Source organism: Plodia interpunctella, chromosome 8, assembly GCF_027563975.2.
Source record: "Plodia interpunctella isolate USDA-ARS_2022_Savannah chromosome 8, ilPloInte3.2, whole genome shotgun sequence".
Taxonomy (NCBI): Eukaryota; Metazoa; Arthropoda; class Insecta; order Lepidoptera; family Pyralidae; genus Plodia; species Plodia interpunctella.
This window is the reverse complement of record NC_071301.1, coordinates 3625755-3642534: the sequence shown is the minus strand read 5'-3', so window position 1 is coordinate 3642534 and position 16780 is coordinate 3625755. Positions and strand designations below refer to the sequence as shown.

At 33.1% G+C, this 16780-nt stretch overlaps 4 protein-coding genes across 13 annotated transcripts in view; 3 read left to right on the top strand and 1 right to left on the bottom strand.

Annotated features, from left to right (window-relative positions):
- Positions 1–779: 779 nt before the first annotated feature.
- LOC128672102 (uncharacterized) lies at positions 780–3714 on the top strand. Its single transcript, XM_053749009.1, has 5 exons — positions 780–917; positions 1446–1638; positions 1971–2185; positions 2707–2925; positions 3389–3714. The coding sequence occupies exons 1-5, from the start codon at positions 896–898 to the stop codon at positions 3655–3657; spliced, it is 918 nt and encodes a 305-aa protein (XP_053604984.1). The 5' UTR covers positions 780–895; the 3' UTR covers positions 3658–3714.
- Positions 3715–3853: 139 nt separating this feature from the next.
- On the top strand, positions 3854–5905 carry LOC128672103 (uncharacterized). Its single transcript, XM_053749010.2, has 5 exons — positions 3854–4156; positions 4326–4545; positions 4873–4997; positions 5246–5401; positions 5697–5905. The coding sequence occupies exons 1-5, from the start codon at positions 4090–4092 to the stop codon at positions 5852–5854; spliced, it is 726 nt and encodes a 241-aa protein (XP_053604985.1). The 5' UTR covers positions 3854–4089; the 3' UTR covers positions 5855–5905.
- Positions 5906–5912: 7 nt separating this feature from the next.
- On the bottom strand, positions 5913–7281 carry LOC128671860 (uncharacterized). The gene has a single exon (XM_053748674.2). The coding sequence runs from the start codon at positions 7264–7266 to the stop codon at positions 6040–6042; it is 1227 nt and encodes a 408-aa protein (XP_053604649.1). The 5' UTR covers positions 7267–7281; the 3' UTR covers positions 5913–6039.
- Positions 7282–8888: 1607 nt separating this feature from the next.
- LOC128672108 (uncharacterized protein) overlaps positions 8889–16780 on the top strand; it is a 34808-nt gene continuing 26916 nt past the window's right edge. For 3 of the 10 annotated variants that reach the window (XM_053749016.2, XM_053749021.2, XM_053749015.2), the window contains exon 1: positions 8889–9050. In XM_053749016.2, the coding sequence (XP_053604991.1) occupies positions 8967–9050 (84 nt within the window). In that variant the 5' untranslated portion in view covers positions 8889–8966. Of the gene's footprint in view, positions 9051–10951; positions 11459–16780 lie in introns of those variants that run through there. The other 7 variants (XM_053749026.2, XM_053749023.2, XM_053749022.2 and 4 more) reach the window with 4 other exon arrangements.

Genomic DNA, 16780 nt, shown 5'->3' with positions numbered 1-16780 from the left:
ACTTCATGACTTTTAATTGCGTGAAAATCAATAGTGTATAATAAGTATGCCTACAAACATACATTTTGATGACGGAGGAAGTCTAATATGTAGTAAGTAGTGAGAGAGTGAATTGGAATGAGTTAGCTATAATTACATTAAACCTACTTATTTAGTAGGCTTTTATTTGGCCGTGGAGCTTTGATAGTTCGGCAAGAAAAGAACGTACAGAAAGTGCGGCATTGCATACACTTCCCTTTTATATTTCAGGCTTCTACTTCCGTTTCCTCATTGGTCCTTAGAACAATAAATCAACTCTAACTTATACGTATGGTATACGACTTTCAAAATGCTGTGAATGTTATGAATAAATTGTTTATTTTAGTAAAATACTATTAATAATTTTAAAAAATTCTCTAAACTAATGAAACTAAAAATTAATGATGATTTCTCATTAATGTTTTCTACATGTCATCTATCACACTAAACATCTTTAAACCTCAATATTTCAAACTATTATCAATATGCCCATATTTAACAGCGCATTGAATCTAATGAGTGATGTAATTTGTAGGCCTGGCTTGTGTAATTTTATTCATAATATTTCAATAGTTATCACAGAGTTTTTCGAGATACTCGTATATATGATGAGCATAGTATGAGCTAGTTTGCACATGTAATTTTTGCATACAGGTTACTTCATATTATGATAAGAGACACAAAAGCGAAGTCTGATTCATCTTGAAAATAAACGGGTTATACGCGGGGTGGAGAGGGGAGGAATTTTGTAAACATATATGAGATGCTTGTATACATACTGTTCATTTTGTATCCTTAGCTGCCTGCGATGGTTAAGACCTAACGTTTTCCTTTATCTTACAAGTTTGTGTTGTTTAATACAAGCGAGGTTGAAAATATGGAATACTTAGCGTTATTCGGTGTGTATTTTTCTTATGTTATATTTTTATTTGATATACTGAAATATACTTAAGTTATTGTATATCAGATTTTAATAAATGTGCCACCGCCATCATCTACCGTTATATTCAAATCACAAGAACTTTTACGACATTGTTCAACGACGCGACTTCCAACCCAAGATCTCCACTGATTTTAAAATACGAGCCAAATTCTTGTGATCCAATATTTTTAAATTATTTAAAAATGAAGCCACGAAGATATTCTGCTCGACATTAAAATTTAAGAATTGACCTTTTTAATTTTTAAATTTTCATGTAAATTCTCCGTGTACATACGTACCAATTTTTATTAAAATCAGTAGATATTGCGTGCGTGACTTACATGATCACATCCAATCGCATTCGTTATATTAGGAAATATTGGGCAGATATAATTTATATTTAATATTATTTTTATCTTGCTTTTTCATTATTTTCATTCACAATACATTCATTTTATTTAACTTACTAATTGCTTGACCAAAGTAACACAACAGTTTGTTTTAGTAATGGCGGCTCTGAGCCACACATGTTCCGCCAGATCCTGGGGAGATCACCATCACTATCCCACGGGAAACCACCACAGCTTCGATTACAACACCTGGTGCCACAGCGCTGGCGGCTGGCCCGGGGACAAGGATTCTTGGGAAGACTCTAGCTCACAGGAAAGTCAAATGTGGAACGACGATAGATGGACAAGGTATGCGCCTAGTGATAATTAATAATTATTGCCTTAATTAATATTGCCTCATCACGTGCATAGCTTTTTGCTGCTTTTGGTTTCTAAATTCAAATATATCTGAACTCATAAAATATGACCCTTGCCTCTACTAACTGTAGGTACTCAAATTATATACCTCTATTGAGCGGGATTACTCGTCTGCGGATAATAATGTTTGCAAGGATTGAAGCTTGATCTCTCAAATCTTAGCGTTTTTCCAATTGTTTTTTCAGCGGTTGAGAGTCAGAGTTCAGGAGCTAAGGTTTAAAGTTTGGTATTAGCTCTATACTAAAACAAATGTTTACTTTCAGATCGCCAACAACGAAAATGCTTACGATGATCACCACCAAGACGCAACAAGACACTTCCACTATCTCCATCAGAGCAGGGGCGGACTCTCCCTTCGAACTCCTCCTTTGCCTCAGGGAGTGTCCCATCACTCCTGAGTACAACCCTGTGTGCGGCACAGACGACATCACTTACTGGAACCCTGGCCGGCTTCAGTGTGCTATATCTTGTGGGATTGGTACGTATGGCTATATAATTTAAATGTTAAATCTTTTTTTAAATAAAATTATATTCCTCATGGATGAGGGTAGTGCGTGGCAATAATGTGGATTGTAACAAACAACAACTGTTAAATCTACTATATATGAGTCAGACAGATTGGTATACAAACTTATGTGAAACGAGTGATTCGAACCTGCCTGGCCTTCTGGGATCTTTCATAAGAGGGAAGACTTGCTAAGTAGTTTAGAAGTTATTCTATCTGATGTAACTTTTAATGTTATAGACAAATTTATGCGATGATTATTCCTTGATTTAATAGTTGTGTTGATGTTCAGTATGGTTTTACATATATATATAATAACAATAAATAACATAATAAAATATTATTCGAACCCTCAATTCAGACCAACCTCGACCTTGCTTTAGTTTTGGCATCTTATTTACTAAGAAAATTCGTTATTACTCGTAAATTATTTCAGAATTGCGTTCCAAAAATGCTCTTATAGAAATAATTATAACAAATAACTACGTTTTCAGATGTGGGAATAAAGAGACAATCTATATGTCCTACAAGTACTAGCGACCTCTTATCTACGGCATCCACCAGCCCTCCAAACGCAACTCCTTCTCCTCAAGCGATAGCAACCTGTATGAGGTCTTGCCCGGTGACGTCAGAGTACAACCCTATTTGTGGCACAGATAATATAACCTATAATAATCCTTCGCGTCTGGATTGTGCCAAGACCTGTGGTAAACGTAAGTAGGAGTTCTTTGATTTGATGAATGATTAAAACAAACGTTTTGAATATTTGAGAATTTATTTGTGAATTATATGATTGACGAGTCAGAGACTCTACATATACGCAAATAGAGTCGATGGGTGTAACTGTCTATATGACTAATAGTGTCTACGACTTTACATTACATATATTAATATAGAGTCGACGACTTTATACGTTTTACTTTTATGTTTTAATCAAATTGATTTTTTTAATTATTGTTCGAATATAAAATTAAATTATCTAATCTGCAAAACATAGTAGTTTTTCGTCAAAATATTAGTTTTGGTAGTTTAAGCAAACACAAATAAAATTGTCATATCTTAAAATATTCCTTAATGTTACGCTTTTTTTGGAGAAATTTTATCAAATGAATAACCTTTATTCTTCCGTTATCAATTACCGTTATTGTTTTGTTAATTATAAAGACATATTTTCAGCTGTATCCCAACGTCTCGCATCGCGTTGTCCACCCCCTGACCAAATCGACGCGTCTTCAACATCGACCAGCTCTTCTACTACCACTACATCTAGACCCAACACCTCGGTCAGTCCAAACACAGACTCAAGAAGCTCCACACAATTCACTATTTCTCCAGATATCTTGGACGCCGTTTTCAACGGCAACAAGAGCGTAACAACGACAGAAAATATACCCGACTACAGCTTAGACGAACGTTATGAAGATCAATTAGATTGTATAGTTTAATATTTATAATTGCTTTATTTAAAGGTCGTATTTAATTAAAAATACAAAAATTGCTCCTATCTATTACTTTGATTCACCCTCTCTCTCTTTCTCATAAGCTCTCTTTATTGGATCACAACTATTGTACCTAATTAAAAACGCTTATTAATAAATTACTGTACTAATTGGTTCTTCTATAGAATCAACTGTGTAATTATTATCGTAATAATTAGATTTTTGGACAATGATGCAATTTATAAGTCATTTATCATGAGCTAATTACAATACCCTTTGTGTACCCTAAATTTTAAAGAAATTGTAATTAAACTAAAGTGTCCCATGTAAATTACTTTTACTATAAAAACTGAACGTTATTGTTAGCATTTAACATTATAGTTATAACGGACGAAGAAGCGTCATCCCTTCTCAGTGACTATCAAGAATCAGTGAAAAATGACAAAAATTGGGATATTTTTAGTTTTACTACAGTACTACTTACGTTTTGGTGTTAATGGAAAATGTGAGTAAATATTTATCAGTTTATAGTAATAATTTATCATGGATAAGTTTATAGTGGAATTCTTAGCATATGCTACACAAAAACAATATCACCAAAAATATGTTCAAATTCCAAACTTAGTAAGTACTTGTGTAAAAATATACCTTTCTCCTATTTTTTGGTTTTCCAGTTTTCCATACAAGACCATGTGAAGCCAAGAGTCCGGGTTGTCTCGCCAAGCACATCCAAGCTGCTATGCCGGCATTTACCAGAGGCTATGATTATGGGCTAAACCCTCTGGATCCCTACCCGATGAACAACTTCGAGGTTTTGCTGGCTGGAGGGCTACTGATGCGGATCAATGAGGGACAGGCAAGAGGCTTGAGGAAGTGTACCGTTGACTTTGCGAGGTATGAGGACTAGAAGTTAATTTGATTCGTATCTTTAAGGTTGTATAAAATTTTCGTAAGTAATCATTATATGGCATCGTTGGAACCATAGATAAAATAATAATAATGGTTGGAACGTAAACTTATAGGGTTCCGTTTACACAGAAAGTTCGAATCGGATTAGCCTATGAAGACAGACAGAATTCTTCATGGGCTTGCTCGACTCGCACTTGGCCAAAAATTTGTAAATAAGTTTATTATGTTTGGTGTTTGGCAATAAAGTTTGCTATCTGTTAACGTATATTTCCGGCAAATTAAATCGATGGAAGTTATCATTTGTATTTTTAGGATGGTGGACGATACCTTAGAAACACAGTTTCACTGCAACATAAGCTTCAGAGGGAAATACAAATCAACTGGCCATCTGCTCATGTTTTCCTTCAACGGAGACGGAGACGCCAAAGTCAAATGCAGTAAGAAATCATTCATAATTCTATATTTATATCTTTATCCCAATTTGTTTTAGTCACTATGCCATTTTATGATTGACTACATTTATTTTTTTGAATCCAAAAGCATTTTGTTTAGCATTTTCAGATTTATTAAAAATAAAAACAATAAGATAGCGTAAATTAGCGAAGCACTATAATGAACATTATTATTAGGACATTCAACATCAGCCATATACATGACTTTCATGATATTTGGTCAATAATTTCAGTGAACCTCAAAATCCACAACATCATGAAACTGGGCACCAGAGAAGACCCTAGCGGCCGTAAGTTCTTCGTGATGAAGAACAGTACCACCACACACAGTTACGAAGGACGCGTCTCCTACAGCTTAACCAACCTGCTCAAGGGAAATCCATTAGCTGGTAAGAATTATCTTGTTATCGATTAATTTGAAAAAATTGCTAGCGTCCCTATACTAAATCATCCTTGCTTATTTTCCTCATTTTTATCTTCATCTGTGCACATATAGATCTATATGATATATAGATCTATATGTGCACATATAGATCTATATATCATAACTATAAATGAAAACTGCCAAACAAGTAACTCCTTACTTATTTTGGAACTTTCTATTTATTTGAGAATCTGAATTATTTCCTTGAATTTTGGTATATGTAAACAAACGTTAAACATTTTTCCACTTTCGCCTTTCAGGTAAGGCAGTTCTTCAGTTCATGAATGACAATTGGCGCATAGTTGCTGAAGAATTCGGAGATCCCTTCGTTCAATACGGTGTGTCCATGTTCATTGCTAATGTAGAAAGGTTGTTCGATGTGGTTCCCCAAGACCGTTTGGTAAATGCTGACTTCTAGATTTTTAAGTAGAATTTACTTCTTTAGAATTTATAGATGAATAAAATTATGACAACAGTATTTTTTATCTTTTATTTTTATTTTTAGTCGCCACTAAATTTAATGAAACGTGCAGTAATGCAAATACAAACCATGTTCTTTAAGTACTTAAAATAACTAATTTAACTGTCACATTGTAAGTGCAATTAAGCAAAGTGAGAAACTTGGATTATTACAATCAAATATGTAGTAGCTACACTAATATATTTCAACATTAATGTGATGTCAACGGAAAACATGTCATAAATAAAAACACGAAGCGGCCATGCCTCTATCAAGTCCATGAACGCTTTGGCTTGTACTCGCATAGTCTTAGGAAGATCGTAGTCCATTATGACTTTATTGACCAAGATCTTGGTTTTATTTCTTGTTAGTAGCAATCTCTCGCAAACTAGTGACATGACAGCCACTTTGAGGGTCGCGGTGATACACCAAATGATGATGGTTATCATTGATCCAGAAATAGCCTCATTACTTCGAAAATAATACAAAGAAGACCAGATTGTAATTACTATATAAGTAAACGTAGAGACAAGAGTCATGAAGATTTGGTAGTTGAAAACCTTGTTAATTAACAAACATGTCTCGCCTATAGCGTCATACGTAGCTGCCATGTCTCGTATCTTCATGTTTTTAATTGACATACGGCCGATCAAATTAAAACTATTATCGGGATTAGGTTTTCTTTCACCCACGATGAAAACTGCAGCTCTGGTACTCTCTTTGTCATTCATGAATTTAGTTAAATAATTGTTGATAACAGTAAGCCTACACTTAAGCATGTTGATCATTAAACAGAACACAAGAATTTCAAGATTCTCTTCGTAGTACAGGGGCAACACTATTAGTTTATTGATGGTGATTTCTTCATCCGTGCAAAGATCACTGGTACTCACAAATAGATGATAGGCTGTCAAGGCTCCAAGGAATTTGAAACACCTAATTCGGGATTTCTCGTAGAAATCTTGATTTGTATTAATGTGCAGCGTAGCATCTATGTTTGAAAATGCTGTGAAGATGTTGATATTATTACGTGTTAGAAAGAATGAGGTTGCAAATGCTGATGTGACGTATTGAATCAGTATTACTATTGATGGCACATTCTCCATTATATCCAAAAGGTTTCTTGTTTCATCAACGTCAGCAGGTAATTTTAACAGAAATGAGAAAACTGTAATATAAGTCATCGTGATTAAAATTCCTGTAAGTTTCATTTTTCTGTCAGTAGGGAGTAGTTCTCCATCAGTTATTCGGAATCGGAATATACCAAAACAGTTGGCAACCCTAAGGATTGGGCATATAGTGTAGATGAGGTCATTAATTTTGTTCTTTTTGTTTTTATTTTCGGTTTCACCTCTTCCTTCAGTCTTCATCGATGTTTTGTCAGATTGTTCCTTATCTTCCGCCATGATGAACGAGTAGTCATGGACTGAGTTAAAAATGGAACATCGTCAATAATATAATGTAATATCAAGTAAGTGTGCACTACGTAGATTAGATTACATTGGGGAACCAAGCAAATTAAAATCGATTATGTAAATTAATTACTATCACCAGTAGCAACCTAATAAAAATATTATTTTTTTATTGTTATCACGTCCCTTCTCTATCTTTTTAAAATAAGTTTATGATATTATTAACTATAATTTTTCTATATAAAACTGTTGCTGGTTGCTAAATTGCCATACATGAAAAGCATTTTTAAATCTAATAACGTGTTTCAAAAACAAACTATCTATTCTACTGCTTCTGTTATATATATTATTTATATTTTTATTATTTATATATATTTATTGTTAGAAAATAAATGTTTTATGGTTTTAGGGCGAATATGAGCCAAAATGTATTCTAATAAGGTTTTTCTATGTCTTTCGGTCTGCTATATAGGAGCCTCGGAGCCTCGCCAAATCAAACGATACGGTTTTAACATTTGTATTTTTCTGAAGATTGAAGAATGGTAAAACTAGTAACAAGCATTTTGGGTTTAATCAAGTACCTCAATATCACATATAAGGGCACAGATCCTTATACCTGATGTTTACTTGACTCAACTCTAAACTATACCTTTACCTTATATTATACCTTTTGATTAATAGAAAATTTTATTTTTCTGCTATTAGCAAAGTCAATCAGACGATTGTCACGTTAATTAACAAATGGCAATATTTTCTGATTTATCTCAGGAGTTACGAGACTCTTGTCGATTTTAAAGTGAGGTAGGTATCAATTATGTGATTTATTTATCAAAGTCCCCAATTATCACAAAGGGCCTGTGCCATCTGTCAGGGGTCCCAGCTGACTGCCGGAGCGGACCTGCGCCGGCTATATCGACCGCCTCAACCATAGGCATGTGCCTAACTCACCCCATTTCATATCGATGTTACAGTTTCTTTTTCTACATTCACATATATGATCTACTTCGGTTTTCGATGATAGACTTTCATTATGAAATCAGAGAATTGAGAGTTGTTTCGGCATTAACTAGGTTTTGCTGGCCTGTGTGAATTTCCCATGGGAGCAGTACTTTATGCCGTGATGAACGGTATGTTCCCTATGTTGTTCCCCCAACTCTTACCAGTAGTTACATTGTGGGCAAAATTGCAAGAAAATTGGTTGAGTAGATAAATCGTGAAGAGGTAAAAATAAACTAACAACTTACTTTCGCATTTATAATATTGGTTAGGATGAGATGAAATATACAAATTAGAAAGGATAAAACTAAAAGTCATCGTCTTGGCGGCAAAAAATTGGAAGAGCCGATCCCACCTTCATGAAGAAGTACCTAGATAAAGGTAAGGCACTGGATTTCCTATGGTCAAGATAGGTATACTGCTTCGAAAGACTTATATATATTTCATCATTATTTTTTTTATCATCATAGCTCATCAGATGAGTTTTAAAAAAATATATAGAAAATGTCGATCTATCGAGCTCGAACGTGTACAACTCTATACAGAGGGTTGAAAGAAAGTGCCGTTGCTGCGTTGGCGTGTTGGCGTAGATAGCAGTGGACGCGCGACCGAGGCGCGGGCTGCTTAGGGCGGCTCCGCCGACACCTCGGCCTCTCGACACAATGGGACAAACTTCTGGCGCCGAGTGTACCCCGGACGACGACGAAGAACCCCATATTCGTGCCAACCCTACAGAAAATTCCCTGGTGAGTAAAAAATATGACTGGGCAGTTCTTTTATCAAATACAGGTTTGATGTTTTATTCACGAAACTTGAACGATTTCCTTTTACCTGAAGGCCCTGTATTGTACCGTCATTATTTTGTAACCTGCTAAATTGTAAAGTTCCAAGCTTCTTAGTAGGTGATAGCGTCAACATATCTGATGGTAAGGAATTAGAACGGTTCGTCGAAATATGACGGATTCGGCATACAGTTTTTCATGGCGGTAAATAGAAGATCTTTTACAAACTTCGCAATGTTCATGCATGTGCTTCGGCGTCTGTCTGAGTTCAGCGGATGTTACTCAGTTAACTAGTAACAGTTTATATAATATAAATAAGTGTATAAAAAACTAGCTGCGCCCCGGAATTTCGCTCCCATGGGAATTTCGTGATAGAAGTACTTACCCCTATGTGTTATTCTATACATATAAGTAGGTTATATTCTACCTGTGTACCATAACAATTCGTCCAGTAGATTTCGCGTGAAAGAGTAACAATCGTACTTACATACACACATACATCCTCACAAACTTTCGCATTTATAATGCCAGCTCCACACTGTCGCCGAACTCAGACACATTCCGACACGAATGAGTAAAGATTGCGCAGTCGCAGAAAGCATGAGTGCATTTATTTACCACAATGAAAAATCAGCAATGTATAGCGAATTCGCCGAAGTTTGGCAAACTGTTCGACAACAGTGTGGAGCCGACATAATATTAGTAGGATTTTACACTACTAGTGTCATCTATCCATTTTTTCTTGAAATAATATTTTCTGCATATAAAGCAGAAGAATAACAGTGCGCAAATTTAAAACTACTAGCGCCATCTATGAGCGCCATCTATCTAATTTATAAGTAATGGTCAAATTTCGTCTATTTTCATCGAAACTGTGTTACAATAATAACAAAACGATTTTTTTCTAATTTACCCCCCGAAAATTATTTGAAATACATGTTTATTAACTCTGCACGTCTGAGTTTAGGTCATAGGATTACTCCTATGACCCAAACTCAGACGTACAATCTTATCAAATTTAACTTGGTTTGATACAATAGATTCGTGGCAAATTAGCTGTGACTGTGACAGACAAAAACACTAACGATCCCAAGTATAAGGGTCCCTTTTTTTTACCCCTACATACACAAACTCTACTACTCTACGGAACTCTAAAAATAGCAAACACTACACTACCTTCTGATTGTCGAGTGTGTTAATGATTACCCTAGTGTCAGATTTCATTCACGTCGTTTAAATGCATTTGACATGACTTTTTCAACTACCTACAAACATCTTGTGGCAACTTCACTCATCTCTACTAGATGCCAAATAAATATTGATTTTATAAATTACACTGACAGTAGGTGCCTTCTTAAGTATTGAAAATTTTTTCCAACTTTTTTATAATTTGGTAGACCTAAACTACAAAAACCACAAAAACATTTCTTGACAGTTAGGTACAAAAATTTAATTAGGTATATACCTAAAATATCTAATAATTAAGGCATAATTACTAAATAGCTACTTACTTAAGAGGTACATAATTACCGCAAATAACAATTTATTTTGTTTGTGTTATCTAGTATGAATAGGATTAGAATGTGTGAAATGTTAAGTGTAAAGTACACATTTAGGTACTTTTTGGTTGATAGAAAGAGAGCTTACTAAGTTTACTTTCCTTTTTAAAAATCTTCCTCTTACAACTTATGGCGACACTACTAGTTACGACAAGGAGCTTGAATACCTATTCCGTGGCGCATACAAATAAAAAAACAATTATATTTGAATTTCGCGCGAAACACACGGCGGTATTTTTTTGTGAATTTGTTTGACTTCCCATTTGTTTGTGTTGGTTGGTTGCCGGTTGCGTATTTGCGTTCGTTCAGTTGTCGTCCTGATAACACGGCGATCGGTTCGTGTTCGTGTACGCGCGTGCTTGTGAAACAAAACGTCATAATTTTGCAGAAAGAAACATCTGTCAACTTAAAAATAACAAAGGTTTCTTTTTGGAAATAATTAGGTAGAAATTTAGAACATTGTATTGTTTTACTTGTCAGGTCATTTTAGAATTAAATAACTGTGTGTGGTGTCAAACAAATGGGGATCTTTATTACAGTTCGTTCGTGCGGTCAAAAATAAACTTTTGTTTTTATGCTGAATAATAAGGTGTACTGAAGATCTTCAGTATTTTCTATAACTTTATTGCGAATACAAATACTATACAAATTGTATATTAAAAACCTTTATGTGAGTGATATAAACAGTACAATTTGGGTGTGAACGGAGTGAACTCACTGAAAATTTACTGAAAAAATCTCAAGATGTCAAAGGTGTCCCTGAATAATATTCCATCGAACCCACGGATTAGTCGTCTGAGAACATATTCAAGGGTAAGAATCGAACATGTTATTTTAAAAGAAAGTCAATATAAGTATTTATTAGTTGGCAGAGAAGTTTTTGAGGTTATGTTTAGATAATATTTTTATTAATATTTGAATTTATTACATAACTGACAATAACTCCTTCCTATTAATTACTTTTTCAATATAAATCACATTTTTAAATGATTCACAATTTATGAGCTGCTAAATGTCTTTGATCTAAAGATGATCCTAGCCATAATAGTTAAGGTTGTAAAACCAGGAGGTCTAAAGAAAGTTTGACTTTAGATGCTGGTTGGTAGAGATCAATTTAGACCTTTAAATAAAGAATAACCTATTCCTTGACTTAGTTAATTATTACATTCAAATCAATCAATTACTGTAAGAAGAAACATACCCTTAGAAGACTATATTGGTGATATTATCATTATCAATATATTGTTACTATGTTGAATCCTTTATAGGCATGAGTCAAGTTCCGGCAAATTAAAATGTAATCTACCCTTGGTTGCCACAACACTAATTAGGTAGTGATATCCGTTTAAACTCATATCACTAATAAATTAATGGAATCAGTTTTTTCATTGAGGAACTAAAAGAATTACCATGCTTTGAAGCTTACATTCTGGGTTACCTAAGTTTCTTTAGGTATTTAAGAGTTAGTAAATTTTTAAAATTATATTTTCGATTCAATACATTTTTTTTTTAAATGAAAGTTATTATCTACTTAATAATTATAAAAATACAATTATGATTTACAAAATACAAGCTGTCACCATTGTCATCTACATTTATGAGTTGTTTCATGACATGATCATTTACTCTCCTAGCTATCTCGGTTGTTAGTAATTGGCACTACTGTTTTGTGGTCAACATTTTATGACTATTATATGTATACACCTATATAGAGCATACCAAATATATAACATACTAGCGGCGCCCTGGGGCTTTGCTCCTGTGGGAATTTCAAGATAAAAGTACCCTATGCATTATTCCAGGTTATTCTACACGAGAACCAAATTTCTTAACATCCATCCAGTATTTTGCATGAAAGAGTAACAAACATATATACATACATCCTCACAAACTTTCACATTTATAATATTAGTAGGATTTAAATGTAATTAATGTTAACCTATAATAATAAACCTATGATAATTTGTATTTTTGTTTAAAACCTTGAATAGTGTTCAGGATTGGGCTCTAAGTAAGCAATGGGCTTATTCTGCTGATTATTAATAATGCTGAAATACTAAAAAGTTACAAAGTGATTTAGCCTTAAGGATTTTTGTTCATAATAAAACTAAAATTACTTTAGAGTTATAAAAGACTAGATGTTGCCCAGTGCTGCGCTACTGTGGGAATTTTGAGATAAAATATAGCCTATAGCAATCTTGGATAATGCACCTTTTTAATGGTGAAATAATTTCGGAGATTACCCGCCTCAAACATAAATACTCACAAACTCTTACCTCTTTGTAATAATAGTATAGATATCAATGACCTTAGGCACAGTTATTCTGTTGTGTGTTATATTACACTGTACAGTTCTGACAAATCTGTCTAATAACTAGAACAGTTTGGTTCGAATATTTAGTACTTATTACTATGTCTATAATTGAGAATCAATGACCTCTGTTACCTGTTAAATGATTAAAATTAAGTAGTGATTTTCTTCTGGAACTACATATACAGATATTCTACATATAGATAAAACTTTCATTGTACAAACATATTAAGTATAATATGAAAAAGTTCCTCAGTTTTCATTGCTTGCCAAACATCCTAGTTATCCAATATAAAATCTATAATATATATAAAATTATAAGTTTATTTCATATAAGAAAATTTGTGAAAAGTACAGTCTAGGTCCTGGACAGTACTTTTGACATATTTTCCTAGATCCTAATCCTATGGTCATCATGTATTTAATTACAATCAACTATATTATAATTTTATATTTAAAAAATCCAGAAAGGCATAAATTGCTCTTACTTAAGACAGAAATTATGCATTCAGACAAATTTTTACAATATTATATTTATTATTGTTTTTTTTGTTACTTTGAACCCTTTGGTCCATATTCCTGTGTATTCCCCAATGATTGTATTTATATATCCCCAATTTTCCTTATCGTGAAATGTCCAATCTACTTTCTCGGATAACAACTGAATTGATATGGGCTCGTAATTTTCCGTTCTATTCGAGTAGTTTCGTTATAGATGTTTATATAGCATTAAGTGTCTACTATTTCTTATTTTTATTTACGACCATAAATAATATTGATCATTACAAGAATGTGGTCATGTGATAAAGTACAAAGGCTAGCATAATGAGGAAGTCGATGTTTACACACGCAAGGTAGGTAGGTACCTTTGTGTTAGGATCCTGCGTTTTCGTCCATTGTTGTTTGTTATATATCTATCAGACATTAGAAAAACTATTATTAAATAAAAGAATGATTGTTGAAAATTTTGCAACGAGAAAAATACTTCTTATTCACAGTACAGTCTAGAGCACATCAACCTACCGAAATACAACGAAAAATAGTCCATATTGCTGCGGTATCAAGAGCAGTGCAAGGCAATCTTGATATGCGATTGATTATACCTACAAATTGGTAAAGGATGTTTTTTCAACATGTTGGTTATTATAATTATAACATTTTAGCACCCAGAATATTTGGACTATTGGGAATCCATTCAAACTGATAAATTATAAAATAAAAATTGATTTTAAATTAAGTAGGTACATGTACAACAAACACTGCGGCTCAAAATAGACACGAGTGTCTTTGACAATGGCCATCCTGGACAAGGCTGTATTGAAACCTTCGTGGAGTACTGATACTCAAGGTTCTTACCGACGTAGGTATAATGGACTATAACTTTTATTTCAATGGTATACAGTTGAGATTTGAATGAGTATTCGATACATAATATACTCTCGTTTGAGTTTACGTGGATACTATCGAGCTTAGTCATGGTAGGGTTTGAATTATTAAACAAAATCGATGCTAAAATTGTACATGTGTCATTGACTTTTTAGACGAAGGGTTTTTGTATCAGGTAGCAAGCATTTCCGTATTTTGTTTACAGTTTCTTTTTTTACATATATAAAACGACGTAGGTAACTGGTATTTGTATTATTCGTATTATACCTTTATATAACATACTTAATATATGTACTATACTATATTACCTATCTGGTAAATTGTGTTAATATTTGTTTAATGACAATTTCCAAAACTGTCTAATTTGGCGATAAAGAAGTGTACAAACTTGCCATCTTTATCGTAACATCACCCATTACTGTACACCCTGTACTTTTATATATATATATATATATATATAATATATATATATATATATCACAATGGAAATTAAAAAAAAATGCCATTACTAGAAGTACCATTGATAAAATCTACTTACAAGAAGTCGGTTACGCGTTGGATAACTAAGTGCTGGCCTCTTCAGTTAATTGCAAATAATTTCTTGGGCAATAGAGAATCAGGGCAATACTTACTAATGTGTCACAGTATACATTTTGATAAAGATTTGACGAGGCCTCATTATTGCATTCTGTGAGGTTAAACACAGTTTATTACGTAAATATACCTACTTGTCCAAATTACTTAAACAATGGATAAAATAAAATGTTGGACATATGTAGTTAAAACTATCACTCATGCTAATGCATGTAATGTAATTTTGTTTTAATTCGTCTGAATATACATCGGCGGATAAATTATTCTCTACAAAGTTTTTTGTTTTTTTTTTTTATGTTTTTGAGCAGAGAGATGGACTAAATTACCGTATTTGATTGAAATTGAATTATATAGTAGATGCACCACCGCTCTCGTATGACGCTATAATGACACACCCATTTTGATAAAAAAATAAAAATCCTAAATTGTATATCATCAAATTCAACAAATTTTGGGTAACAACAGAAACAGTCATCAAGTCGCGATTGTATCGAAATCGAATTACGTTGATTTAAATTCTAAACATGATAAGATAAGCGGCAAAAGCATTTGGTAAATATCTAACATTACCGGTAAATCATTTCATTTCAAAGAAAAATGCGCTGTTGTTTATTTTATGAAATCAAAAGGATACAAAAAGTTTTTCCTTGCTAAGGCTTATTTATCTGTGTTGTTTAGTCATATCTTGCACGTGTCAATTGCTCGTTTCATTCTAACAATCATGGGAACTTTATGTCGTCGTGTCCTGATATCTTACCATACTATACTGACTTGACCAACGACTGTTTGTAATTAACAACAATGTGTGGTACTATTTTACTACAGAATTCTTAATATGTAATCTAAGTATTTTAAGAGGTACAAAAAATAGTGAATATAATATTTTGTGTTTATTATGGTCGTTAATTAACTGATAAACTTTGTATATTTTATTGGTATTTATTAACTACTACTTAACATATTAGGAAATTGTAACTTTTTCAGTTCAGATAATATAGTATTGCTTTGATTTTCGTTTGGTTAATTGCAGATAAATGTTACCAATCACTATCACTACATATTATAAAACTGTCTGTCTATTCGCGATAAATTCAAAAAATACTGTAAATTGTGTGCAAAAATATATGTACGGTTTTTACCAAAACATTGTGTGATTCCTGAGGAAGGTTTAGGTGTATAAATTTATTATGTTTTACCAGAGCGAAGCCGGGACGGGCCGCTTGTTTTATATTATATTTAGACGAGGACTTCAAAAAATGAGTAGTATCTACTACTTTTAAAGAAATATATTTTAAAGAATTATATTTTAAAGATAAATCAGAATTTAATCTGCTTGAGATATATGCAAGTAAAATAATATTTATCATTTTGGTTAATATTCGAATAGTGTAATAATAATCTCATCTCTACTATCTATTCCTTCAATAACGCCCTAGTAACATTGGGCACCGCGCCAAAGTCCATTGCAAATGCATTATGCAACGTTATCCTCGTTTAATACTTAGTTCAATTTATGAATGCATATTTGTTTATAATTTTTGTTTTTGTTAGATAAAAAATGTCATTAGTAGGCTTGCTTTTATTATGAACCCGTTATGGCCCCACTATCCTAGGGTCACACATGGATCGGAACGGTGGATTTAAGTGGTGGAGGGGTATTAAAGTGTTTCTAATAATTTTTCTTCATTATTATCATCATAACTACATAATATGAAACAAATTCGCGAACTTATTGTAATTGTATGTATAGACAGCGGGAACAATAATGAAACTATTTCAAAAACTTTAATTCCCCTCCTTCCACTTGAATCCCTTATGCTTAGATCTTTAAAATTTCGCATCGG

Bases quoted from the DNA above. Each gene is read 5' to 3' on its own strand.
- LOC128672102 (XM_053749009.1), top strand. From the start codon at position 896: ATGGAATACTTAGCGTTATTCG. The intron at 918-1,445 runs GTGTGTATTTTT...AGTTTGTTTTAG, and splicing joins GGAATACTTAGCGTTATTCG to TAATGGCGGCTCTGAGCCAC. The intron at 1,639-1,970 runs GTATGCGCCTAG...GTTTACTTTCAG, and splicing joins AACGACGATAGATGGACAAG to ATCGCCAACAACGAAAATGC.
- LOC128671860 (XM_053748674.2), bottom strand. From the start codon at position 7,266: ATGAAGACTGAAGGAAGAGGTGAAACCGAAAATAAAAACAAAAAGAAC.
- LOC128672103 (XM_053749010.2), top strand. From the start codon at position 4,090: ATGACAAAAATTGGGATATTTTTAGTTTTACTACAGTACTACTTACGT. The intron at 4,998-5,245 runs GTAAGAAATCAT...CAATAATTTCAG, and splicing joins AGACGCCAAAGTCAAATGCA to TGAACCTCAAAATCCACAAC. The intron at 5,402-5,696 runs GTAAGAATTATC...TTCGCCTTTCAG, and splicing joins CAAGGGAAATCCATTAGCTG to GTAAGGCAGTTCTTCAGTTC.